This window comes from Phoenix dactylifera, chromosome 4 (assembly GCF_009389715.1).
Source record: "Phoenix dactylifera cultivar Barhee BC4 chromosome 4, palm_55x_up_171113_PBpolish2nd_filt_p, whole genome shotgun sequence".
NCBI lineage: Eukaryota > Viridiplantae > Streptophyta > Magnoliopsida > Arecales > Arecaceae > Phoenix > Phoenix dactylifera.
In genome coordinates, this window is record NC_052395.1 from 23327803 (window position 1) to 23350038 (window position 22236).

The 22236-nt window shown below is 39.5% G+C and overlaps 5 protein-coding genes across 9 annotated transcripts; 2 read left to right on the forward strand and 3 right to left on the reverse strand.

Moving 5' to 3' along the window:
• Positions 1 to 1657: 1657 nt before the first annotated feature.
• LOC103709971 (oxygen-evolving enhancer protein 3-1, chloroplastic-like) lies at positions 1658 to 3361 on the forward strand. The gene is made up of 3 exons (XM_008795523.4): positions 1658 to 2030; positions 2708 to 3003; positions 3098 to 3361. Exons 1-3 carry the CDS (start codon positions 1712 to 1714, stop codon positions 3194 to 3196), a joined length of 714 nt encoding a protein of 237 aa, XP_008793745.1. The 5' UTR covers positions 1658 to 1711; the 3' UTR covers positions 3197 to 3361.
• Positions 3362 to 3819: 458 nt separating this feature from the next.
• On the reverse strand, positions 3820 to 6894 carry LOC103709972. Of its 4 annotated transcripts, none has more exons than XM_008795524.4 (3): positions 6544 to 6894; positions 4245 to 4704; positions 3820 to 4149 (listed from the first exon to the last, which is right to left on the reverse strand). In XM_008795524.4, exons 1-2 carry the CDS (start codon positions 6735 to 6737, stop codon positions 4248 to 4250), a joined length of 651 nt encoding a protein of 216 aa, XP_008793746.2. In that variant the 5' UTR covers positions 6738 to 6894; the 3' UTR covers positions 3820 to 4149; positions 4245 to 4247. The 4 variants fall into 4 exon arrangements, with proteins under 4 accessions (XP_008793746.2, XP_008793748.2, XP_008793747.2 ...); XM_008795526.4 differs by having other exon boundaries at positions 3820 to 4152; XM_008795525.4 differs by having other exon boundaries at positions 3820 to 4159.
• A 1387-nt stretch (positions 6895 to 8281) lies between these two features.
• LOC103709993 (F-box protein CPR1-like) lies at positions 8282 to 10235 on the reverse strand. The gene is made up of 2 exons (XM_039125900.1): positions 9657 to 10235; positions 8282 to 9552 (listed from the first exon to the last, which is right to left on the reverse strand). The coding sequence occupies exon 2, from the start codon at positions 9367 to 9369 to the stop codon at positions 8464 to 8466; it is 906 nt and encodes a 301-aa protein (XP_038981828.1). The 5' UTR covers positions 9370 to 9552; positions 9657 to 10235; the 3' UTR covers positions 8282 to 8463.
• A 2534-nt stretch (positions 10236 to 12769) lies between these two features.
• On the reverse strand, positions 12770 to 14515 carry LOC103709974 (22.3 kDa class VI heat shock protein). 2 transcript variants are annotated; one of them, XM_008795528.3, is made up of 2 exons: positions 13927 to 14515; positions 12770 to 13263 (listed from the first exon to the last, which is right to left on the reverse strand). In XM_008795528.3, exons 1-2 carry the CDS (start codon positions 14231 to 14233, stop codon positions 12977 to 12979), a joined length of 594 nt encoding a protein of 197 aa, XP_008793750.2. In that variant the 5' UTR covers positions 14234 to 14515; the 3' UTR covers positions 12770 to 12976. The 2 variants fall into 2 exon arrangements, with proteins under 2 accessions (XP_008793750.2, XP_008793749.2); XM_008795527.3 differs by having other exon boundaries at positions 12770 to 13266; positions 13927 to 14465.
• Positions 14516 to 15369: 854 nt separating this feature from the next.
• Positions 15370 to 21063, forward strand: LOC103709975. Its single transcript, XM_008795529.4, has 4 exons — positions 15370 to 18384; positions 18541 to 18656; positions 18814 to 19019; positions 20630 to 21063. Exons 1-4 carry the CDS (start codon positions 18366 to 18368, stop codon positions 20808 to 20810), a joined length of 522 nt encoding a protein of 173 aa, XP_008793751.2. The 5' UTR covers positions 15370 to 18365; the 3' UTR covers positions 20811 to 21063.
• Positions 21064 to 22236: the final 1173 nt, after the last annotated feature.

The following is a 22236-nucleotide window of genomic DNA, read 5'->3' on the forward strand; positions in this document are numbered from 1 at the left end:
TTATTTTGTCAGGAGACAAGTCCAACCTCCTCAGCTATTGCTTGAAAATGTATACGTCTTTCATAACCCAGAGAAATGCAATAAAAAAATCAAAATGATATGGCTCCACAATTTTTCGAATAATTCTTAAGAGCACTCCTTTTCAAGGAAAAGTTTATTGAAACCATTGTTACCAGATCAGTCTATTATCTTACTCAAGAGTCATATGAGAAGTTAAGACTCAACAGATTAAAGCCCTATTTGGGAGAGCTTTTGGAGGGCCAAAAAACACTTTCTGCCCCTCTAAAAGTACTTTTATATAAAAAATGATGTTTGGTAAAATTTTCGGAAAGCTGTTTCAGCTTTTGCGGGAAGCTGAAAACAGCTTTTGGGGAGAAACTCCAATTTGAAGCTTTCCGAAAATGCTGTTTTCAGCTTTGTCGGGAAGCTGTTTTTTGGACCAAAATACTTCCATTTAAATCACACTTTTTCTCCCAAGACCCTTATCCTGCCTCTTCCTTTCTCCCTTTCCCTCTCAATCTTCTTCTTCCTTTTTCTCTATTTGTTAGAGAGATAAATGGTCATTAGAATGATGAAAAATTAATTTACACTAATAATTATAATATTTCATATATTTATTATTGTATTATACTATAAATATAATATTATATTATATTATATCATAATACATTGATATGTTATGTTAAATAATTTAATATTATATTAAATTATTATTCTATAATACATAATGTTATAGTACTATATTATAATAATATTATATTATATTACATTAATATTATACTATATCATATATTTATGTATTAATACATATTATATTTTATCATGCTCTATTATATAATACTGGTAATGTCCTTTATGATCATTTTGTCACATAAAAGTATTTTCTCAGTTTGTTTACCAAACACATGCTAAAGTGCCACAGCACTTTAGAAATGTAGCTACCAAACAGCAAACAGCTTTTTATAAATGCTCTGCTTCAAACAGCTCTACTTCCAACAACTCTACTTCCAAAAGCTCTACTACTAACAGCTCCCCCAAACAGAGCCTAAGACTAGCTTGAAACTTAATTGAATGATATAACATCGAGTAAAATATGCGTGCGCATGACACAAAAATCAATTCATCAATTACCAATATTCACTAGTGAACTAAAAAATCATGGTGGGCGCTTGAAGGTTTCCTCATCAATTCAGTCATGCCAAGTCAAGCTATATCCACCTCCTCTTATGACAAACTAGTTTCAAAGCAGCATTGTCTTGACTAAAATATAATACTCCCATAATACATAATATGTGTGCCTAATACTTTGTTACAGACGCAATCATCCAAAAAAAGCTTCTAGTCCTTCGAAATGTATTTTGAGGTCCTCTAAAAACAATGCCAAACAAGCTTAAACCTAAAACTCTATTTGGCATTGTATTAAATGGAATTCAGATATCTAATTGATTGAAAACATGCATGGTGGCAGGAATGCATAAAATTACAAGGTTCAAGCCGCCAGACACTTGTCGAGCTCCTATTGGTCCTGGAGCAACCCAATCCAACTTGTTGATACGCTGATACACCAGACCACAAGGTCGGACACGTGTCCATCACTCAGTGGCTCCCAACTTATCCAGTTCTTTAATGGGCGGATAAGGCATCCCCGCCTGCTGCCCGAATAAAACACGCCTTCCTTTCTCGAAAACGAAGAGAGAGAGAGGATCAGGAAATGGCGCAAGCTATGGCGTCGATGGCTGGCTTACGCGGCTCGTCTCCGGCGGTACTGGAGGGAAGCCTCCAGTTCAGCGGCTCGAGCCGGCTGGCACTGCCGGGAAACTACCGGGTGTCCGTGGGCCGTGCCGGACTCACGGTGAGGGCCCAGCAAGGTCCGGCAGAGGGCGAGGGAGTGGGCGTGGCTCAGAGTGGGCGCCGAGCAGTGCTGGGGCTCGTAGCCGCCGCGTTGGCCGGCGGGGCGGTCGTCAAGGCCGCGCTCGCCGAGGCGAAGGCCATCAAGGTCGGCCCACCTCCCCCACCCTCCGGTGGTCTCCGTAAGTGCTCCGGCCCATTCATTCTCCTACGATATCAATCTTTTCTAGATTTATTTTCTAAATCCCTTGCTATCTTTTCCTCCATGATTCTTTTCCTCTTTTGAAATAATGCAACCGAATGAAGGCACTGATGGGAATTTTTTTCTGGTGAATATTGTGCTTTTGAAAGAAATTTGAAACTGTGTCTTACAAAAAAAAATAAAAAAATAAAAATGGATGGTTTTTATAATATGGAATTGGATGATTTTTTTTTCAAGCCTTTTAAACTGCATGAAGAGTTTAAATTTGAATAGAGTTTGAAATTTACAAATTTTACTGTGTTTGTCCTACACTAAACTCTCTTTAGCAGTCAAATATCTTCATCAAAAGTTTCTACACTTATTGTTTAGATAGAAACTTTACATCAAAGAATGAAATGATATGCCAGTTTGAAAGCCAAAACCTCTAATGGTGGATGCACTTGAGAATTTTGACTTTTGCCCACCAGTAGAGTGACGACGCTTTTACTGGTGCCATCCACAGCAGCCTTCTATCAAACTCAAATCTAATGTACTTCAATGCTTGTGCGAATGCACACACATACATACATACGTATGTACATGCATACATACATACGTATGTACATGCATACACACATACATACATAATTCAATGTTGTAATAATCTGCATGTAACAGCTGGGACCCTAAATTCGGACGAGCCGAGAGACCTTGACCTTCCACTGAAGAATAGATTCTACCTGCAACCACTTCCTCCAGCAGAAGCTGCAGCAAGGGCGAAAGAGTCCGCAAAGGACATTGTGAATCTCAAGGAATTGATAGAGAAGAAGCAATGGCCTTACGTCCAAAATGACCTCCGCCTCAAGGCCTCTTACCTCCGCTTTGACCTCAATACCGTCATCTCCGCAAAACCCAAAGAAGAGAAGAAGCCCCTCAAGGAGCTCACAGGGAAGCTCTTTGCTACAATTGATGAGGTAAATACATTAGCATATGTAAGTAGGAAAAGGAATAAGCTGAATTGTTCCAACTTATGCCTATCTAACATTTCTTGCCTCATCCTGTTGTCAGCTTGATCATGCAGCCAAGATCAAGAGCGTACCAGAAGCCGAGAAATACTATGCAGCAACCAAATCTGCCATCAATGATGTCCTTGCCAAACTAGGCTAGATGAAGGCTTATCTCCGTTGTGTATTGTCAACCTACTACTTATTCTTTGTTAATATCAAACTAGTTCTGGACGTGATTTATAGTAACAAGAGTATTCCAAATGTTGGTCATCTATCTTTACTATTTTGAGTAGTTCCAGCATAAGAGTAAAGGTAGCATTTTTAACTGGGTTACGACCTCCGATCATTACCTCAGATCAAAGAATAAACTTTACAATAGGATTGAATGTAATTACTTTTATCATTTGGAAGAGGAATTAATAATTTCTCTCCGATTTGGGCATGTTGCTGCTCTCGGCTAACAAAACTAGTCTTATTTTCTACGTTCTCGTATGTGATATGGAGGAAGGCTAAGAACTGGAAGAAGAAATGTCGGAGAAAAGACTAAATCTGACTTTGATGAAGAGAATTGGGCATCTCAACTAGACATGTCTGCAGGTTTGACAAGCTGGATTAAGCAAAACACCTGAAGTCCAACCTAACTATGGATCGATGAGGACGATAACTTCAAGACAATTGCCTTTGCTGTAATCGCCAGATCAAATTAATTTTCCATGACAAAATCTCCAAGCTAGAAGAACAGCTTCAAAAACTGTCTAATAATCCATCTAAAAGAAAAATAAATGAACGCAAAGTATGATGGCCAAACTTGCATGAACCATGAAATATCTTTCAGCTAAACAAGATAGCTGTACAATTTATCAATCCTGTATTCAATTAACACTTCCAATATGGAAGGTATTAAGTCAAAACTTTAAGGGCCAAACATCATGCCCGGTTACATACAAAAGATCAACAACATTGTTCCGTGCAGTTATAAAAGAGTTGACCTAGTTAAGCCAATTTGATTAATAAAAGAAAACTCCACCTTGGAGGCCTTGGTCAGGCCCCTCTGCTTCTGATGGCATTTATTGATCCTCTCCTCATGACCTGCTTTCCATCTTCAACTCTATTCTGCTACAAACTATAAAATAGTGAGCTCCTATAGCTTTATTGACCTAGATAAGGCTAAAGAGGATGAACGGAGCAAGATAAATGAGTTGGCTCACCAATCATGACAGGTGAGGAGCCTCTTGCTCAGCCTTCGTCACATTATCAGGCATCCCTTCCTCAATCTGCTTTGCTTCTATTGTCTCATTACTATTGACTCTTCCTTCTTCTATCTGCCTTTGTTTTGCCAGAGCTCTTCTTGCTTCCCTTCGAGCCTCCCTCTTGGCGATCTTGAGTTCTTCCAAGCCCTTTTCAATCTTGGCTTCCTCTTCAGGAGAGAAGAAACCCACTTCCATATTTCCAAGCTGCTCATACATCTTCTCAACCTTGGTCTTCCAAAATAAGCCCATCTCCGTCTCCATTATATTGTAAGGTGTTTTCAGAAGGTACTCGTCTATGCCACCAGCTTTGTCAATGCACCTGAGAGCATGTGTTGTAACCTTGACCCGGATGTGTCTATCATGGATATAACTGAACAAGCGCTTTGTTTGTACATTAGGCTTCCATGTCCGTCTAGACCTTTGTCACAAGAACATTGAAATGTCAGATTGCGTTCTTTTGTTGATAGTATAATGAGCAGACTCTGCACAGAAAATGAGGGATAAATCATACCAGTGACAGATTTAAATAATATAAAGAATTGCCCTTAAATAGCAATAAGCATGTGATGCAAATTTCCTGACATTATCACAAATTTAAAGGAATGATGACAACATCACCCTTATCCAAGCAAGAAAGTTTAAATCTAATGATAGATTTGAGGTATATTCCCCAGACTGATATTGTAAAGGATTCAAGTCATACTACTGCCAGAAATGAGAAATCAACACAAATTAGTTGCACTTTAAGCTCGCTTAGATAGTCCACAACTCACATGATAAACAAAACTACTTCTGAAAACTTACTAAGAAATAAAGCCGGAGGATGAGATGATTCGATGAAGAGAGTCAATACATGTTATTCTATTTAGACTTTTAGATAAATGCAACAATGTGTTATTCATGTTGGCGTTGTAACTTCAACAAATACATGCAACTAAAATGAAGCATGTCATAAAGAAATAATTTCTATCAGATTTCACACAGAAAACCTGCCCAAAAGGCTAGACTAGTTACGATGTAAATCTCATCAAGTAGTGAGATTTGGAGCATCATCGAGTGTCAGGTATGTTTCTTAGTTTGGCATTCAGATCTAGACCATAAAGCCACTTCATACAAGATCATGGACTTTCAATTTTATAAAAAAACAGGCTCCAAAACATAACAAGTTTAGTAATATCTAACACCATTTAACAATCAAAACTAATCACTAGCATATAAATCCTATGATAAATTAGAAACATCCTTTTGAAAATTACAAAAAACTTAATAATGACACATGCAAAGATATACGAGCTTATACTCAAATCACACATGCAAGCATATTGCAATCCATGGGTGCAACAAACACCAAGGGGCCTAACAGCGAATTTTAAGTAGACACTTCATACTAGCAATTTTTCAATTCTAACAACAGGCTTTCCCAAGATCGAGACAATCAAATTCACAATTTTCTTTTGCTGTCCTGAAACCTACTTCAATTGTTTAGGTCAAAATGAGAGATATTCACTGGCATAAGGAAAACAACCAAATAAACAAAAAGATCTTCTTTAAGTGTCGGTTGCTTCCCTACCCGTAAGTACTCGTTACCCACATAACAACTCTGGATCACTCAAAATCTAGATAGATACCTCCACAACAAGCAAGACGTAGACGTTACTTCGAGGATCAATCACCCAAAAAATTTTCCCTCTCTTCCACATTCTGCCTATAAGTACTAACTACTACAAGTTCTATAACAATCTTACCCATCTCAAGGTGATATGATAGGGATAAACTGCAATTGACGGATAGAGAAACGAAATGAATTAAAAGAATAATTGTATCCACTGGATGACCACAAGATCGAAAAATGAGAAAAAGCAAATCCAGTCGTTCATTTCCATACACTAACACTAGCACAGTTATATATAATTCAAGGAAGCGACCATAGAAAAACCTAACAATTCCAGTTTCACAAAAATCTTGCAAGCCATGTCCTGTAACCACTAAAACTTATTTCCCCCAACAAAAACAAATAAAATCCTCAAAAACAGCTCAATTCTACCACCGCATCAGTTTTGTTTCTCAAGTCCAATACAAACAACAATAGCATTTTAAGAACTTGCAATGGAAAAGATTTAAAAAGATCAAATTTTGAACACATTCAGGCTAAGGTCAAAACCAAAGAGAACATCAAAGAACGTAAATCAGACAGAACCCTAAAAAGGAATCACGGAATCGAGGAGACAGGGGGGAGAGGGGTTAATCGAAGGAGTACTTGTTGCCGCCATCCTCGCTGATCTTGTTGCCGAACTGGATGTGGCGGCCTGCGTAGATGCCGCGCTTGGCCCTGCCCATGACGAGCTTGTTGTTGGGGAGGCCCTTCCTCACTGATTCCAGCACCTCCGCCGGCACCGAGTCTCCCACCTTCCGAACGATCTTCTTGTAGATCTCTTGTGCTCTGAAGGACATCGCTGGCGTCCTCGAATGCTTCACCACGCAGCGGAGGAGGCGGCGGCGGCGGCGGAAGGACGGAGGAGAGAACGAAGAGGTTGTGGGAGGAACAGTGAGGACACAGGTGGGTTCTACGGAATACTCTCCCGCACGTGCAATGCGCTCGTGCGGAGCCGGATATAAATTATAATGGATGGATGTGACCGCATATCTTTCTCCGCTTAAAACCATGGAGCCGGATATAATGTTTTATAATTCTAACATTTATAATATAGAATTGCACAAATTGAGTTACCATCTTTTTTTACAACTGGACGTACTATAAATTTAGTGATATATAAGTTCCTCCATTATTTAGTTTATATTTAACATTTTATATAAAACCCCTTCATGGTCCTGGCGAGATTGCAATTGTAATTTCAATTTAATGAGGGTTTCAATAGGAGTTTGGAGCGAGTCTAGCTGACTTTTAACTAGGAAAGATTTATTTGCCTATGATATATGAAAACTAATAATATTTATATATGATGGGGTTTTATTTATAAAATACTAATAATATTAGGTAAGTTAAAAGCTGCCAAATTCTCGTATTTTATATAAACACTTTGTACCATAAAATATTGCAAACTCCTTCGGTCTTTAAAACACTCGATAATAAGCCTTAAAGCTGCAAATATTATAAATAAATTTCTTTTGTTGTAAGTTGAAATTAATCATTACAAAAGCTATTCTATTGAAAAATCAGCAACAAAAATCTAGAAAGGATGCAAATTTTAAAGGCAAAGAGTTCCCCCATGTTGCTACTATTTATGCAAAAGATGGCTATTTGTACTAAAAGCTAATCAAGTATAATATAAATGTTATACAAGATGTTATTTGCAAAGTGCTGCTATTTATACAGATTACGGAAATTCATATGCCAATTTTATCTGTTTTACATGAAACCCCCAAACTTTATTTGTAATAACACTAGACGTCATGTGATAAAGTTAACAATATCAAAATCCTACAAATGCTAGGACTTAAAAGGAATTATGCAAACATTGAAATAAGTTGATATCTAAAAATTAACATTTTTAGTCCTTGATAATGTGCATTGCATCTTCTGTTTGCACTATTGTATCATAATCATATACTATCGGGTGTCGAGATTCACTGAATCAGTGTGCACATATAATGTTTCTGAAGATTACGGAGTGAGATATTAATTTGCTAGAATATGAATCCTATGATATTGGATCTAACTAATTCTACTGGTTTTTCGTGCTTTAGTACCACTAAATGGAGCCCAGGTCCACATACCTCTGTACACAACAGAGGATATGGTGTTTGCTTTATGTTGCTCCAGTGGGAAATTTAACCTACAAGTAAGCAACATTTTGAAACTAGAAAGTTTTTCTCCTCTCCCAAGATTTCCTGCTTTTATTTGCTTTCTGTTTCCTCCTTCTTGTATGTCACCAAGTTCCAAATGAAGGATCAAACAACATTATTTGGTGTAATAAATATCATTAGGAATCACTAAAATATTAGAAAGTACCAGAGGATATTGCTTCAAATTAAAGTAGTCCTTGAAGAATCAGAAAGTAAAACTTGTGAAGTTGAAATCATAACACTGCATGTAACAATCGTACTAATGCATAACACACTGCATTGACACCGGGAATTTGGAAGTAACTGAATGATTTACACAAATATATCAAAAAAAAAAAAAATTTCAAAGACCGTTTCTACCTTACATTAGGGACTACCCAGTTATTACAGAGGCTAGACTCTCTGCATAAAGAGAGACAAAGAAGTGAAGAGATCCATCTAAAAAACTCATGCAAGGTTGTTTCCATGGATATTCCTCGTTTGATAGGCCTCCAATGGCAACCACTGCAGTCAATGTTTTGCTTCTTGGGTCAAAATAAGCCAATCTGTTGCCCGAGCTAAGCAAAATCTTTCCATCATGCATTGCAATAGGACTCCTGAGATTTAAATTACTAGTGTCGATACTGTACTTCTTGCTCCATGTATTGTTGCAAGCATTCAACACCCAAATATCCATCATATCAGAGTCAAATCGATGAACAACATAGCTCAAATCCCCTTCAAGTGCTGCCAGAAGAGGAATGTGGTTCGCATTTGCCTCGAAGGGAGGAGCTCGAACTATCCCAAATCTCTCGTCTCTAAGACTAAATAGAAGGATGGCAGCCCTTCCATGCTCTTCTTCGTAGGCTGGCCAGTAAATAACTTCACCCACCGTCACAGGACAATGGCTAACGACAGGAGAAGAAGGGCCGTCAATTGCTCTCCATGAACCATCGCCCAAAGTGCAGACCTCGCACCCCAAACCATAGTCTTGGGTGTCATTGTCGACACCGCGAAGGAAGGTCCTGACAACCTTGTATTTGTTCGTCGATGAGTCAAAGCCAAACCCCACGTACCGATGAATGTGATCCGAGTGCGGTGGGCTCAGGCTCCCCTTGGGCAAGGTCAAGAACTCTTTAGTGCTGGGATTGCATATATGAATAAACCTTTCTGAGAAAAGCATGATTAAACCGTTGACCTCGCAAGGATATAACGAGAGCAACATATCTCCACGAGGGAGCTTTGTGTGAAGCAGCAGTTCGGAGACGCGTGCCTCTTTCTTGTATGAATATAGATCCATAGTCTCGTGGAAAAGATCTTGTTTCAATGGTAGGATTAGAAGGGATGGAGTTGCTCTTGAATGCTCGTAATGGGAAGCTATGAAATAGGGTTCGGAGATGAGAGCATGCCAGGCCTTGCAAGTCGCTTTGAATCTGATGAGGGACTTGACTGGGAGCCTTAGGAGCACTTCAAAGATAACGCCCTGCGCCATGAAAACGTTGATCAACGTAAACCTGCATGCAAGAAAAGAAGAAGAAGAGCTTGAAGAAGAAGAGACAATAGAAAGCTTATTGCTTGTATTCGTACCTACAGCCCTGAGCTCTTTTTATAGATGAGAAGTCCTAGTCCTGCTGGAATTGGACTCTTTAGAGTCCTGAGTCAAGTAGGAAGCTCTCTCTAGTGTTTTCTTTTTTTGGATCGGTCCAGAAATTCGAATCCAACTGAAACTTGTTCTTGTTGTGCCATATATCAGTTCACGATTGAATTGGTAGACGAGATTTAGCCACATCAGAATCTAATTTTCTGCATGATTTGGATTTTGGATCCGAATCACGAGGAGCCCGAGATTAATTACAAATAAGATATGTTCTGAATTATTATTGACGGAGTACATTGGTGCATTAACGGGCCCGGATGTACCTGTCTCCAGATCTATCATGTGGTTCAGACAGTCCGAAACTCTATACCTAGCAGGACTTCTTGTGACCTTGGGGCAAAAGAGATCCTATGCGGCCGAGGGTCCTATTTTAAGGGCTCGCTTCAAGGTCGTTATACTCCGTCGCATTAATTCTTAAACCATCCTCGACCGTTTAATCCCGACCCCTTCGTCTTCCATTGGATCTCTCTCCCACGCACGCGCGCACGCACGCGCGAAGAGGCTCATGGGGTTATTGTCCTGGTGGAGAGGGAAGGGAGGCACCGCCGCGACGGGCGGCGCTGCGGCCGCCGTCTCAAACCCAGAGCCTTTGGCTCGGCCCGCCGGAGAGGCCACCGCAATGAACGGAGCGGCGGAGGTGCGGCGGCCGTTGGATGTGACGGTTTTCGAGTTCGGGTCGGCGATGACCTCCGGCGACAGGGTGACGCTGGCCGGGTACTGCCCGGTCTCCGACGAGCTCGAGCCATGCCGGTGGGAGATCCTCCCAACTACTGGTTCCGATGCCCCTCAGTTCCGGGTACTCTTCTGATTGATGGGTACCTGTAGTCCGAAGTAATAAAGTCCCGTTTTATCTCTTTTATGGAAAGAATTCGTAGATTTTCCTATGTCACTAGTGTTTCTTGGTGTATGGGTGTCATAATTTAGTGGAACTGAGCTAGAGGAATCTCTGCATTTAGCTTTGGATTCTTCAAAGCTATGTTTGTTGGTGAAAAAAAAAATGATCGTCTTGGTGGTTGTTGAAAGCTTAGTAATTTCTGATTTTTGAATCAGTAGTTATTGATTCTAACCAATTTGGGTCTCTGCAAGCACACAGAGAAGTTGGCCTTCTTGAAAATTTATGAGTAAACCCTTGAAGTGTTTGAGATTTTGTAATGGATGGGTGCAGATTGTCTCTGGTATCTAGACTTGATACAATCAAACTGAGTCTAAGCAGAATGATGGGAACTGGGTTCAAAACGGGTTCTTCAGAATGCATCTTGATGGTTTACAAAAAAAAAAAAAAAAAAAAAACAAAAACAAAAAAAACAAAAAACAAAAAAAAAAAAAAAAAAAAACAAAAACAAAAACAAAAACAAAAAAAAACAAAAAAAACAAAACCTGAGTTTGATGAAATGCAGAAGGGTGCACACGGAGTATATACATATATACGGCTTCCTCTCCTTATTGGCAGGTACACTTCATGTTGGTGCAACAGACAAGCTCATAGGATCTACAATGAGATGCACAAGGAGACTATTGTTGCAAGGAAACATGTCCATGACAAGCATATTCCTTCTGGGGTACAGTAGGATAAGTTCTGGTTCTGGATCAGTATGATGAAGTGTCCGATATCCTAAGTTGATGCTATCGGTTGTGCCAATGGGAGGAAAAGGGGGCTTGAATGGCTGTTCTGTGTTGATAAAAGAAATGTTCCTTTCAATCCCACTTGGACGGCCTTGCTTCCTAGGATAATCAGATTATAGAACGCAGATTTTCTTTTTTTTTTAACTATGCTAAAACTCAGAAAGTTGCTGCAGAAAAATGTTCTGAGGTTGAAATTGAACATAGAACTTGCTTCTTTAGAACAACAAAGACTTCTGAAAAAAACTAAGTGATTCTGCCATGGATTTAGAGAATTTTTGGTGGAGGTGCTTAAAATTTCTTAGCGCGTGCAGTTGGACTGAGATCAAGAGATAACCTCGCAATCTTTTCTAAAGATAGGGAAGATTTATTGAAGATCCAATGCTCTTGTAGAGGGTTTTATAAATCCTTAATATGAGAGCTCCACTAAACTGATGTTGGATGTTGTATAGATGTCAAATACCATTCCACAGAAGTAAGAAATTTATTTTAGGATCATCAGGGTAGTAGAGTTGAGTCCCTAGCAAGTCGTGCATATTAATGAAGTCAGTGGTTAGAAGAAAATTATATTTTACATCAAAGTTAATTTTACTATTACAGATTAGAACTTGGTCTTGCGGGAAGTACTGTCAAGTAGTGTAGTTTATGACGTAGTCATTCTTTTGGGAATACAATGCCTATAACACCTTCTACAAGTCTGTTGATGGATGACTAAGTTTATGTTTTCAGGATTCTCTCTGGAGGTTATTCAAGTTATATTTGCTTTTCCTATTGTAAGCATTTTTTTTTTTGTATTTCAGTAAGTAGTATTAAAGTTTATTGATTCTGCCACAAGGGTTTCTTTGATAGAAATAATTTATCATTTTTGCATTTCTTTTTTACAACAAAAAAAAATCATTTGGCACCATGACATACCATTGTTTCCTTTTATCTGTCTTTTTGATGCCAAGAGCACAAACAGAAGTATAGGTTCTGCAGCAAGATTTGATGGAGGAAATCGTCAGATTCATGTTGTTGGCAGTATAGAAAAGCATATAGAACCAGGACAACTAGGGCAAAGGCACAGTTCCAGAATGCGTTTGACGCAGTAAGGCAGTGGTGTATACTTATAAACCTATTCATGCATTAATGATTTCATGATGCACATGTCCTTGCCTCTCTGTTGTTATAACTACTTATATACATGGAAATTAAAGAGTGTTCCCTTTACATTCTAATTCGATTCCTATCATTTCAGTTGTAAGCAAATCAAAGTGGCAATACTCACAAGCTCTCAATTTCATTTCCTTGGTATTTGATTTTATTATAGTATATTTCTTTAGATATTGAGTTCACGACATTTTGCAGGAAAACTTAATCTTAGTTGCATATTGGATATGCTCTAGGAGCTCTAGTTCAACTTTGAAATGAGGTAACACGAGTGTTTTAAATTTGACAGGAGTGCTTTGTTGCTTAAAACCGAATAGACTTCCTTGAAAAGCTTGTGATGTTCTATTTCCAAGCACTGTAAGTTGTATATCCATCGAAAAAGGTGGACATCAATCTTAGATAGTTCTATATGTTATCTTTTTTCAGTCTATACTATATGTTTAGAATAAAATATGCTATAAATGTCAATCATTGCTGCCATTCATACATGTTCTGATTCCTTGGGCTCCGCATCTTTTTTCTGGTGAATGTTGCTATCTGAGATATTCTTTGGGATTTTTATTTCGATGAAGTTATCGATGTCAATGTATGCCTCGATTTTTCTCCAATTTGCATTTTCTGGCAGCTCAAGGCGCCTGACATATCCATGCTCCCACCAGCGGCCAGTCCTCCAGTCCCTCGAATCTGATTCTCGGCCTCTCCACTTGCCACTGATCTCAATCACCTTGCCCTTTTCACCACATATCTCTACATCACAATTCCTTGCGCCTACTGGGAAAAAAACCCAGAAAAGTGTTAAATTTTGCATAGCAAGATCAGTTATCCATTCTTCATCACTCCTATAGTTATGTTTCTTGTCATCAGTTTTATGTGTTTCATCTTGTGTATTAGATACTGCTTATCTCAAGTGAGAAAGCAATATAATTATGTTTTAATGGCTCGACTCCCTAGGTATATTTGCAACTAAGCAGCAGTAATAATAGGAATGGATTTGGGAGCCAGGGTGAGAGAAAGGAAAAACTAGAAAATGAAAGAAAGCACCAAAATCTAAGCAGCATAAGATAAAGCTGAAATAAACTTGATTGGTTATGTTAGTAGCTATTCTTATGGTGTTCTGTATAAATACAATCCTAATATGCAAGTTTTGAGGAGCAGAAACTGAACGAGAACACTAGTTAGGTGAGTGATAAGCAGCGAAAATTGATTCATGGTACCTATAGCTAGATTATGTAAGAATTGGAAACATCAAAAACATCTACAAGTGGAAGGTGAACGCAAGGACAAGTTTTTTGACGACAAAAATAGAGTAGAGGTACTTCTTATGTAAAGGAGGGAGAAGACATATATATATAAAGCATTCTTAAAGGACTTGCAATTCTCCAGAACTACTAAGTAATTCTTCATATTTGTAAGGTGAATTTTGAAGACTACCTGGTAATTCAGCTCTCAAAACAAACTCTGAATCTCTTTCATGCCAATCAACACTAGTTTTGGAGGCACTCCTGAGACCTGAGAGCAGATTATCTGAATCAAAGTCCCAGAGCGGGAAGGCATCGGCAGGGTCGAAGAACTTGCCGAACAACAGCGGGCTGAAGAGTGAACCCTCTCCGAAGACCTTCCGAGCTGCGTCCCCATCCCGAGCAATGAAGGAATCGAACGCGTCTTCACTCAGTGACATGCGCCATTTCTGGGAGTCTTGATCGCCTGGTCTGACTTCAAGCACCCTTCTGGGCGACATTGCCAAGCTTTGGCAAGAGAGCTGCCTGTTGGGTTCTCCTTTATAATGGTGAGGCCGTCTTTTGGAAAAGCGGAGAACAGATTCCTTTTGGATTGCTTCAAGAGAATATTTTCTTCTCCAGAGCTTTCCATGGCTATGGACTTGTACCTTTTGGGTCCACAGCAATCCGCCGTCAAGTTAACCGCAACCATCTGATTGTAAATTCTGGAAGACCAAATCTTTACAGCTTTGGAGGAAGTTTCTCAGCAATGTGCCTTCCATGTGATTGGCAGCCATCTGGCTTCTGTGCTCTTTCTTGGTAGTAGATTAGATACCTTTCAGATAGTGTTCCTTATCAGTTCCCCTCGAGAATTCATTAAATTTTATGGGCTTCTTGTTTGCCCCTTAACAACCGAATAATATGGTAATTACCTCAACCAGGTGTCTAATAAGAAGATCAACTAGAGAAAGATGTGTTGGTGACAACCAAGACTTTCGTCAAAAAGACTACCAAGACCCGAGCAGCGTTTGATTGCAATGCTGGAAAAGCATGCATCCTGCTTGTTTTTTTTTATATACTAAAACATATGATTTATATAATTCTAGTACGGATATATTAAAAATAAATAAATTTAGACAACTTCCTCCCTCCAATTTATATGGATGCGCCTGGTTAAAAGCTAGCGCAAGAAAGATCATAAATCTGCATGTAATCCAAAATAGATCGGTTGTGCTGCTCGGAATAGAGAACAAATATTAAAAAATAAATAATACCAAGGAGATGGTGGAAGAAAAATTCTACACAAAATTTTTAATTAAAAAAATAGAAATCCAACTTTTCTTACTAAGAACGTCATAAAAATGTCTTCCATACCTTTTCTCCCTCTCTTCTTTTATTTTCTTGTGCCATCGTGACCGATACCTTACACGGCCCTTTTAAATAGAGCTCTCACCGGTTTGGTTTCCACCTCCACTCGAAAATATTAATAAATAAAAAACAGAAAATTGGTGCCCAAACTTTAATAATTATTAAAAAATAAAAATATTTATAAATAGCTAGGTAGAATAAAATTAAAAATAGAATTCTAAAAATAATAATAAAAAAAGAATGATTCAAGCCAATGGTAGATTGCTTTACAAGGAACAAACTAGCGGCATCCAGATGAATGGTCGGGAGCTGCCCGGGCCTTGCCGACAGCGGCGATGTGCACCGCTTGCTCCTCCAAAATGACGGACGCTGCGTTAGGTTTGGAGACCAGCCGCTTGGTATTGTAGTCCGACAAACGCCCACCGGAGGCCTGACGAAGCTGACCGGCCCACCCCTGAGAATTCGCGGTGGCGTTGATGTGCCGACAGGGCCGGAGGTGGAGCCGCCGAAGGAGTGGAGGAGGAGGTTGACACGGCAGCCACGACATTGGGAATAGCAGAGCAAGTTCCCTCGGCAACGTGTCCGGTCATGCCAAATCAAGACACCTCACCCTGGCTTCATGGCACCACCTCCAAGCCCGGAGGGAATGCGGGCGGCCCAGGCTAGGTTCATGGCCGCAGCTTTGTCCCAGTACTCCCTGGTACTCCCATGGCATCCAGGGTAAATGCATCGAACGGAAGCAACAGCTTTACTGAAACGCGCAGGTCAGCCGCTCCCCAGGGGGATGGAAGCCCGGGGACGGTGTTCCACCACGGCAGCGGAGCTTGTAGGCTTCTCGAACCCCGGTGGAGGGGAGGAAGAGCCCTGAGTCTGGACGCCGGGCTTGCTGGAAGCTGGTCAACCGTTGGCGGCAGCCTCACGGCCTAAAATGGCGTTCATGGACCATGAAAACAGAATTGAAGCACCCTTCGTTTGTTGGTCGCTGTAGGAGGGCATAGAGAGGATCTTGCTGAGCAAAAAAAGGATCAAAGGCTCATCACAGAGCCTCATCTCATCCTCTTGACTCTCGTACTCAAGGCCAAACCAAAGCTCTGTGGCATTTCATCTAAGAGAACATTCTGCTGCCTTCGTAGGCTGTTGGATAGCCAACAGGGAACAAATTCTTGCTGAACTGTACAAGTTTTCTCTTTCTCTTTTTTTTTTTTTTTTTTTTTTTTTTTTTTTTTGCTGCATGGAATCCTTTTCCTACAATCTTTGGTTTTTGGGTCCTCTGAATCCGAGCAGCTGCATGGAATCCTTTCTAGGAGTAGCAGATTTGTGTTCAACGTAACAGAGCTTAATTTAGGGGACTGAATAGCCTAGCCTAATTGAGTGCCAAACTCCAGTGCTGCTGAGAGGAGCGTGCTGTTTTTGGGTCCTCTGAATCCGAGCAGCTGCTGCTCGTAGAAAGCCTGTGGATCTCAAATCTTGGGTTTGTGTAGTTTCCTGGAGTCCAACATTATGTAGTTGAATGGTTGCGTAGCTTTAGAATCTTCCCTGGTATCTTAGTGAGACTGGAAGGTCTTAGCATATAATTCTCCTGCAGCCGTCGAGAAAAAACTATTCCATGAGATGTTATAATAAAAAAGCAAAATTTCCTCCACTTTGAATGGTTTTCTTATTCGTTAGCCTCAAGAGGATCAAACTCACGATGTCCTACATCATTTTTTTTTTTTGAAGCAGCATCATCATAACTCTGTCTTCGGATTCAAACTATGGCTTAGATATTCTGTAGCATCCATTCGGAATGGAGCGAGGAGATTTTGACCCCTAATGTCTGCTCTTTTTGCCCTTCTTTCTGCTCTGGTTCATTAGCAGGGTGGTAGAGAGGGGATGATGCTACACCTTGCTTTCCTGATATCCTGAGTTTTGATGTGGCTTTGTCTATGAGGGTTCTGCTGTGGAATTGCTTTTGCTTTCTTCGTTAGGACTGTAAGTGGTATATTGCCTTCTATTGTCCGTGTTTTGATCTTCGATGAGGCTTGACCTGCCCAAACTTATGCATGCACATAGGAAATGTGAGGTACTCAAGGTTTGGCGCAAGAAAGAAAAAATTCAAGAGATCTCAATGTAGTACCTTGAGTACTCAAGGTACTCAAGGTTTTTTTTCTCCATTTAGCTCTGTTTTTTATTCTAGAGATCTTTGGTTGTCTTGTTAGCTTACTGTTCTTTTAGTCAAATTTGCTTGTATTACAAAGAAAGACCTATAAATGAATGAAGAATTGACAAATTCACTCACTTTGTTTTTGTTGTGTCTTTCTTTTAGCTTTCTTGATTAAGAAAATTACCTTGATTATTATCATAAGCAAAAGCAACTTATGACAGTTGGTTCCCTCCAAATGATTAATGCCAATCTGATGTCTAAGATCATGTTTTATTGTTTATTAAGCTCATTTCGTGCAAGTACTAGTAGATACGTCATTGTAAGGGGACAAATCTTGAGATAGACCCATGTACCAAATATTAACATTTATTTACAATATACTGAAATGAAGACTTATGCAAAAATACCTTATCAGATCATCCAATTTATTAGATGGTCTGATTGTTACACCCATCAAGTGTTCAGATGATACATATAATCTTATTAGAACCAAACCCTAATTTTATATGTCAAATCCTCTGAATTATGTGTGAAATATTCTGGTTATTATGTACAGATCTGCTATGTCACCCTTATGTCTTGGTCATGTTTTCCGAATCATATATATTACTAGTTATTGTGTCTTTTAAGCAAAGTTAAATTCCTCTTGTCTCACCACCTTCCTAGTCTAACTAGTTAACATGCCATGGGAAAGCCACTGATATCACACCACCTCCATCTAACAACCAACTTTTCATTGGTCATTTGATTCACACTGGCTCTTGATGGGTTGGTATTAGAACTAAACCCTAATTTTATATGTCATCTCCTCTGAACTATATGTGAAATATTCTGGTTATTATGTAACAATCTGCTATGTTGCCCTTATATCTTGGTCATGTTTTTCGAATCATATATATCACTAGTTATTGCGGTCTTGTTAGCAAAGCTAAATTCCTCTTGTCTCACCACCTTCCTAGTTTAACTAGTCAACATGCCATGGGAAAGCCACTGATAATGGCACCACCTCCATCTAAGACCCAACTTTTCATGGGTCATTTGATTCACACTGTCTCTTGATGAGTTGGATGATACCAAGCTTTCCTTCTCCCCTATGAGAAGGAATCCAAGGAAAAAGAAGCAAAGGTGAAGCTAAGACAGAGATGGGAGCATCTTTACAAAGTAAAGCTCTCTAGACCTTTCATGATAACATATAAATATCAATATCTCCTCTTTTCCTTTATTCACATTCCCGCATGAAAGAGTTCTTGATATTGAAAACATAAAAAACTACTAATATCAGTCCTTCTCCTCATCCTCATCCGCTCTATCATTCAGTTATCAAGCCTGTAACAATGGGAAGGTCAGGAGGTCTGATCATCTGCCTTCTGATTTTGAGCACAGATGTAGTGGCCGGTATACTCGGAATCGAAGCTGAGATAGCTCAAAACAAGGTACTCCTCCTTCCTCTTCTTCCCCTTGTTTTTTGATATAATTGACAAATTTTAGGACTGCAGACAATCTCAAAGTAGCTCTTGATAAGAACAATTGAAGAATGAGAGTTCATAATTCTGTCCTTTGATGAACTGTGTCTTCAATGTTTCGTCGCAGGGGAAGCACCTGCGGGTGTTCCTCCTTGAGTGCAAAGAGCCAGTCCATCAGGCTTACAACCTTGGACTTGCAGCAGCTGTGCTCCTGGCATTTGCTCATGCCATTGCAAATGTACTTGGTGGATGCATGTGTATCTGCTCCAGGGATGAGTTTCTCAGATCTTCTGCTAACAAGCAAATGGCTGCAGGAACCCTGATTCTATCATGGTAATTTTCCTAGCTTCCTTTTTTTTTGTTGCTTTAGAAATCCTAGCTTTAATATTACTAGCATTAATTTCTTGGCAGGGAAAAGAATTACATTTACTAGCATGAACAAAAAGTTGTATTCTGATTATTTTGAAGGAGTGTCACTAAAACAGACACACACACACACACAGAGGAGGGTGGGGAGGAAAGATCTCTCTTTGCGTAGGCAATATATATAAAATTTAAATAACTGCATGAGCTACTATTGAACCCACTCATAATTGATGTATATAGCTAATATATGGGTGGGACTGGATAAATACAGCTTAGTCATTAGGGCTAATTAGGTCTTCCACCCTAAATATTATTGCACTGATCTTGCGAGTGCTAGACTGTAAGTGTATGTGTGTTTTGATGAAAAGGGAAACAGCCACCCAATTTTATTACAAATTAAAACAAGTCTATGATCCAGGAGAGAGATACAGAAAAGATTTAAATGCGATTCTTGGTTGGAGGTAGTCTACATCAACGGACTCTCTAGAATACTGAATTGGCTGAGGGAGGGGCTTCCTTGATCAAATTCCAGATCTTGGTGGCGGACAGGACCTCCTTCTGTGGGGATCAGAGGGTCCAGGCATCAAAGAAAGGAGATGCCTCTCGATAACAGTCGATGCTGATGCCGCCTTGTTTCGGAGTACTCTGGCTCTGCCCTCCTTCCAGCATGCCCAGAGGATACTAGCTGCTAACATATTGAATCCAGGCCTCAAGAGTTTAGGTATCTCCTTCTTCTTCCAATCAACCCAGAAGTTCCTGAATTCCGATGGATAGGAATGAATCACCAACAAACCAAGCAGTGTAGACTAGATACTTTTAGAGAAGAGGAAGTTGATTAGGAGATGATTGATAGTTCCAGAAGGATTATCGCAAAATGCAAAGCCAGCAGGACTGGACCCAGTTTCCTGCTCAGGTTGGCTCTTGTATTGAGCTTGTTTTTAAAAGCCACGTAGAAGGAAGCACTTTACCTTAAGAGGAGTCCTGATTTCCCAGAGCGGCAGCGGAGGGGCATCTTGAGTCTCTGTTGTTAATGAATCTGTATAAATGTGCTGTGTGTTGAAGGTGCCAGAATATTGTTCCCTCCATATATGATCTTATCTGTGCTGTTGGAGAGGCTAACCCCCTTGGGAAGCTGAGATACAGAAGTAAACTCCATGGCTGCCTGATTGTCTATAAGAGCCAAAGTACACCATACCATACCGAATAAGATAGTATAGGGCATACGTACGGTACCGGTTCAGTACTAGTATGCGGTACATGGGGTATGCCGACACTCAGTATTATGCCAAACCGGCCTCTGTACCGGGCATACCGATACAGTAACAAGGTGGCACCTGTATGGTGCCTGGTACCGAGATAACGTACCTTGATAAGAGTGCTAATTTTGACATACCATTTTCTTGTTCTAAAATTACACTGTGATGCAACTGAAACACTTTTCTTCCTGCAAAAGTTATCGACATTAGGGAAAGAATACACAGAGGATTTTTACTATCTAAATTTTAAATTTGGATTTCAGTTTTGCTTAATTTCGTCATCATTTTTACAGACCCTAAAAGCTCATTACTTTGAATCAGGATCATCGTCATTGTTGGATTTGCAATGTTGATCATAGGAGCGATATCGAACGCCAAGTCAAGAGTTTCTTGCAGCCTTCTTCATCACCATTTCCTTTCAATTGGAGGGATCTTGTGCTTCGTTCATGGACTATTTTGTGTATCTTATTATGTCTCTGCTGATGCAGCCAAGCGAGAATAGGAAAAAGATGTACAGGAACAACAGTTCTCACCGGCATCCATTCATGATCACCTGCTGTCCAAGATCAGAAAGAAACTGCTAGTGTAATGAAGTAGACCAGATTTCCAAGCGTGTTTTGTCTCAACATTTTAATTTTGTATGAAACAAGAAGCTAGGCTAACTTCCAAAAAAAAGAACAATTCTCACAAATATATACTAAGGTTTGTTCACTCACACTTTGGTATGGATATTTTATGTATGAGCTTTTGTTGCATCGTCTTGGTTTCAACCCTTATATTCTCATTTCTTTAATCTCTTTATAGATTGAGTTTACATGCATCAAATATGGATTGAAGTATGGGCAAGATGTATCTCTTAGAATTTGGTTTTGGCTAGCTAATATTGATTTCTGAGAAGAACAATGAAGTCACAACCAGTCACTATGAAAAGATATGATAATTATTTGGATCAAACACTAGAGACACACCTCATAAAGTTTAAATCTGAAATTTCTTCTACATAGATAAAGCACAAGCTAGCAATTAATACAATTTACAATCCCCTCTTCCTTACCTGTATACAGGTTGAAATTTTCATTTCATGAACAAATGCAAGCACACGAGTATGATCCATCGTTTCACTTTTTCCTTATGCCGCTATTCTGCATACTTGTTATTTGATGATTGATGATGACTAGCATGAGACAAAAAAAAAAAAATGCAGATACATTCATGTCTCTGTTCAATATAGCATTGCTCCCTAGCATCTAATGTACACATCTGCCTTCATGTTTTACAATTACATGACTTTTTTCCTTTTGATGTAAGGGATGCTAAGCCACCCAATATTATCAAGCTCAATAGACATGATTGCAAATGTGTTCAAAGGGAGCCTCATGAACTTCATTCAAGAGGGACATATGTTCAAAATAACAGTGCAGAGATTCGATTCTTCGTCGCGCCAAGAGATGTCCCTACTCCATCCCCATGTTCAAAGACGTCTGAAGCTCCCCTTGCCATGTTCACGACCATGTTAGCAAGCTGCCATGGAAGTTACGTTCGCGAGTACTCCCTGTTCAACTCCTTGCATTAGTGTCTGACCAAGCTCCTCATGCTTTTTATTGAGGTCTCCTCAGTTTCTCCTGTTTCATTCATTAGCACGAAACTGATTTAAGTGCGTCTCCACTTTCCATCTCAGCCTTCAAAGATTAACATAAAATCAGTATCTTATGATTACTTTGTAAACAAAAGACACGTGAGAACTCAGAGAAGAGATTACTACAAAATTGGTATTGCATGAATACGACATGAAGTCCTCTTCTGTATATCAAAGTGTGCAACTAGGTTAGTTGGCAAAGTTATTGGATATTAGATGTAATTTATTTGGGTTCAAATCCCACTCTCATCTCAATCTCAAGAAAGCTTCCTCCTATCCTACTTCTTGGAAT

Excerpts from the sequence above, each read along its gene's own strand:
- LOC103709975 (XM_008795529.4), top strand. Across the intron at positions 18,657-18,813 it reads CTGAGATAGCTCAAAACAAG|GGGAAGCACCTGCGGGTGTT; the intron begins GTACTCCTCCTT and ends GTTTCGTCGCAG. Across the intron at positions 19,020-20,629 it reads GGAACCCTGATTCTATCATG|GATCATCGTCATTGTTGGAT; the intron begins GTAATTTTCCTA and ends ACTTTGAATCAG.
- LOC103709972 (XM_008795524.4), bottom strand. The coding sequence starts at position 6,737 with ATGTCCTTCAGAGCACAAGAGATCTACAAGAAGATCGTTCGGAAGGTG. Across the intron at positions 4,705-6,543 it reads AGCGAGGATGGCGGCAACAA|GTCTAGACGGACATGGAAGC; the intron begins GTACTCCTTCGA and ends CTTGTGACAAAG.
- LOC103709974 (XM_008795527.3), bottom strand. The coding sequence starts at position 14,233 with ATGTCGCCCAGAAGGGTGCTTGAAGTCAGACCAGGCGATCAAGACTCC. Across the intron at positions 13,267-13,926 it reads TTTGAGAGCTGAATTACCAG|TAGGCGCAAGGAATTGTGAT; the intron begins GTAGTCTTCAAA and ends TTTTTTTCCCAG.
- LOC103709971 (XM_008795523.4), top strand. The coding sequence starts at position 1,712 with ATGGCGCAAGCTATGGCGTCGATGGCTGGCTTACGCGGCTCGTCTCCG. Across the intron at positions 2,031-2,707 it reads CCCACCCTCCGGTGGTCTCC|CTGGGACCCTAAATTCGGAC; the intron begins GTAAGTGCTCCG and ends TGCATGTAACAG. Across the intron at positions 3,004-3,097 it reads TCTTTGCTACAATTGATGAG|CTTGATCATGCAGCCAAGAT; the intron begins GTAAATACATTA and ends TCCTGTTGTCAG.
- LOC103709993 (XM_039125900.1), bottom strand. The coding sequence starts at position 9,369 with ATGGATCTATATTCATACAAGAAAGAGGCACGCGTCTCCGAACTGCTG.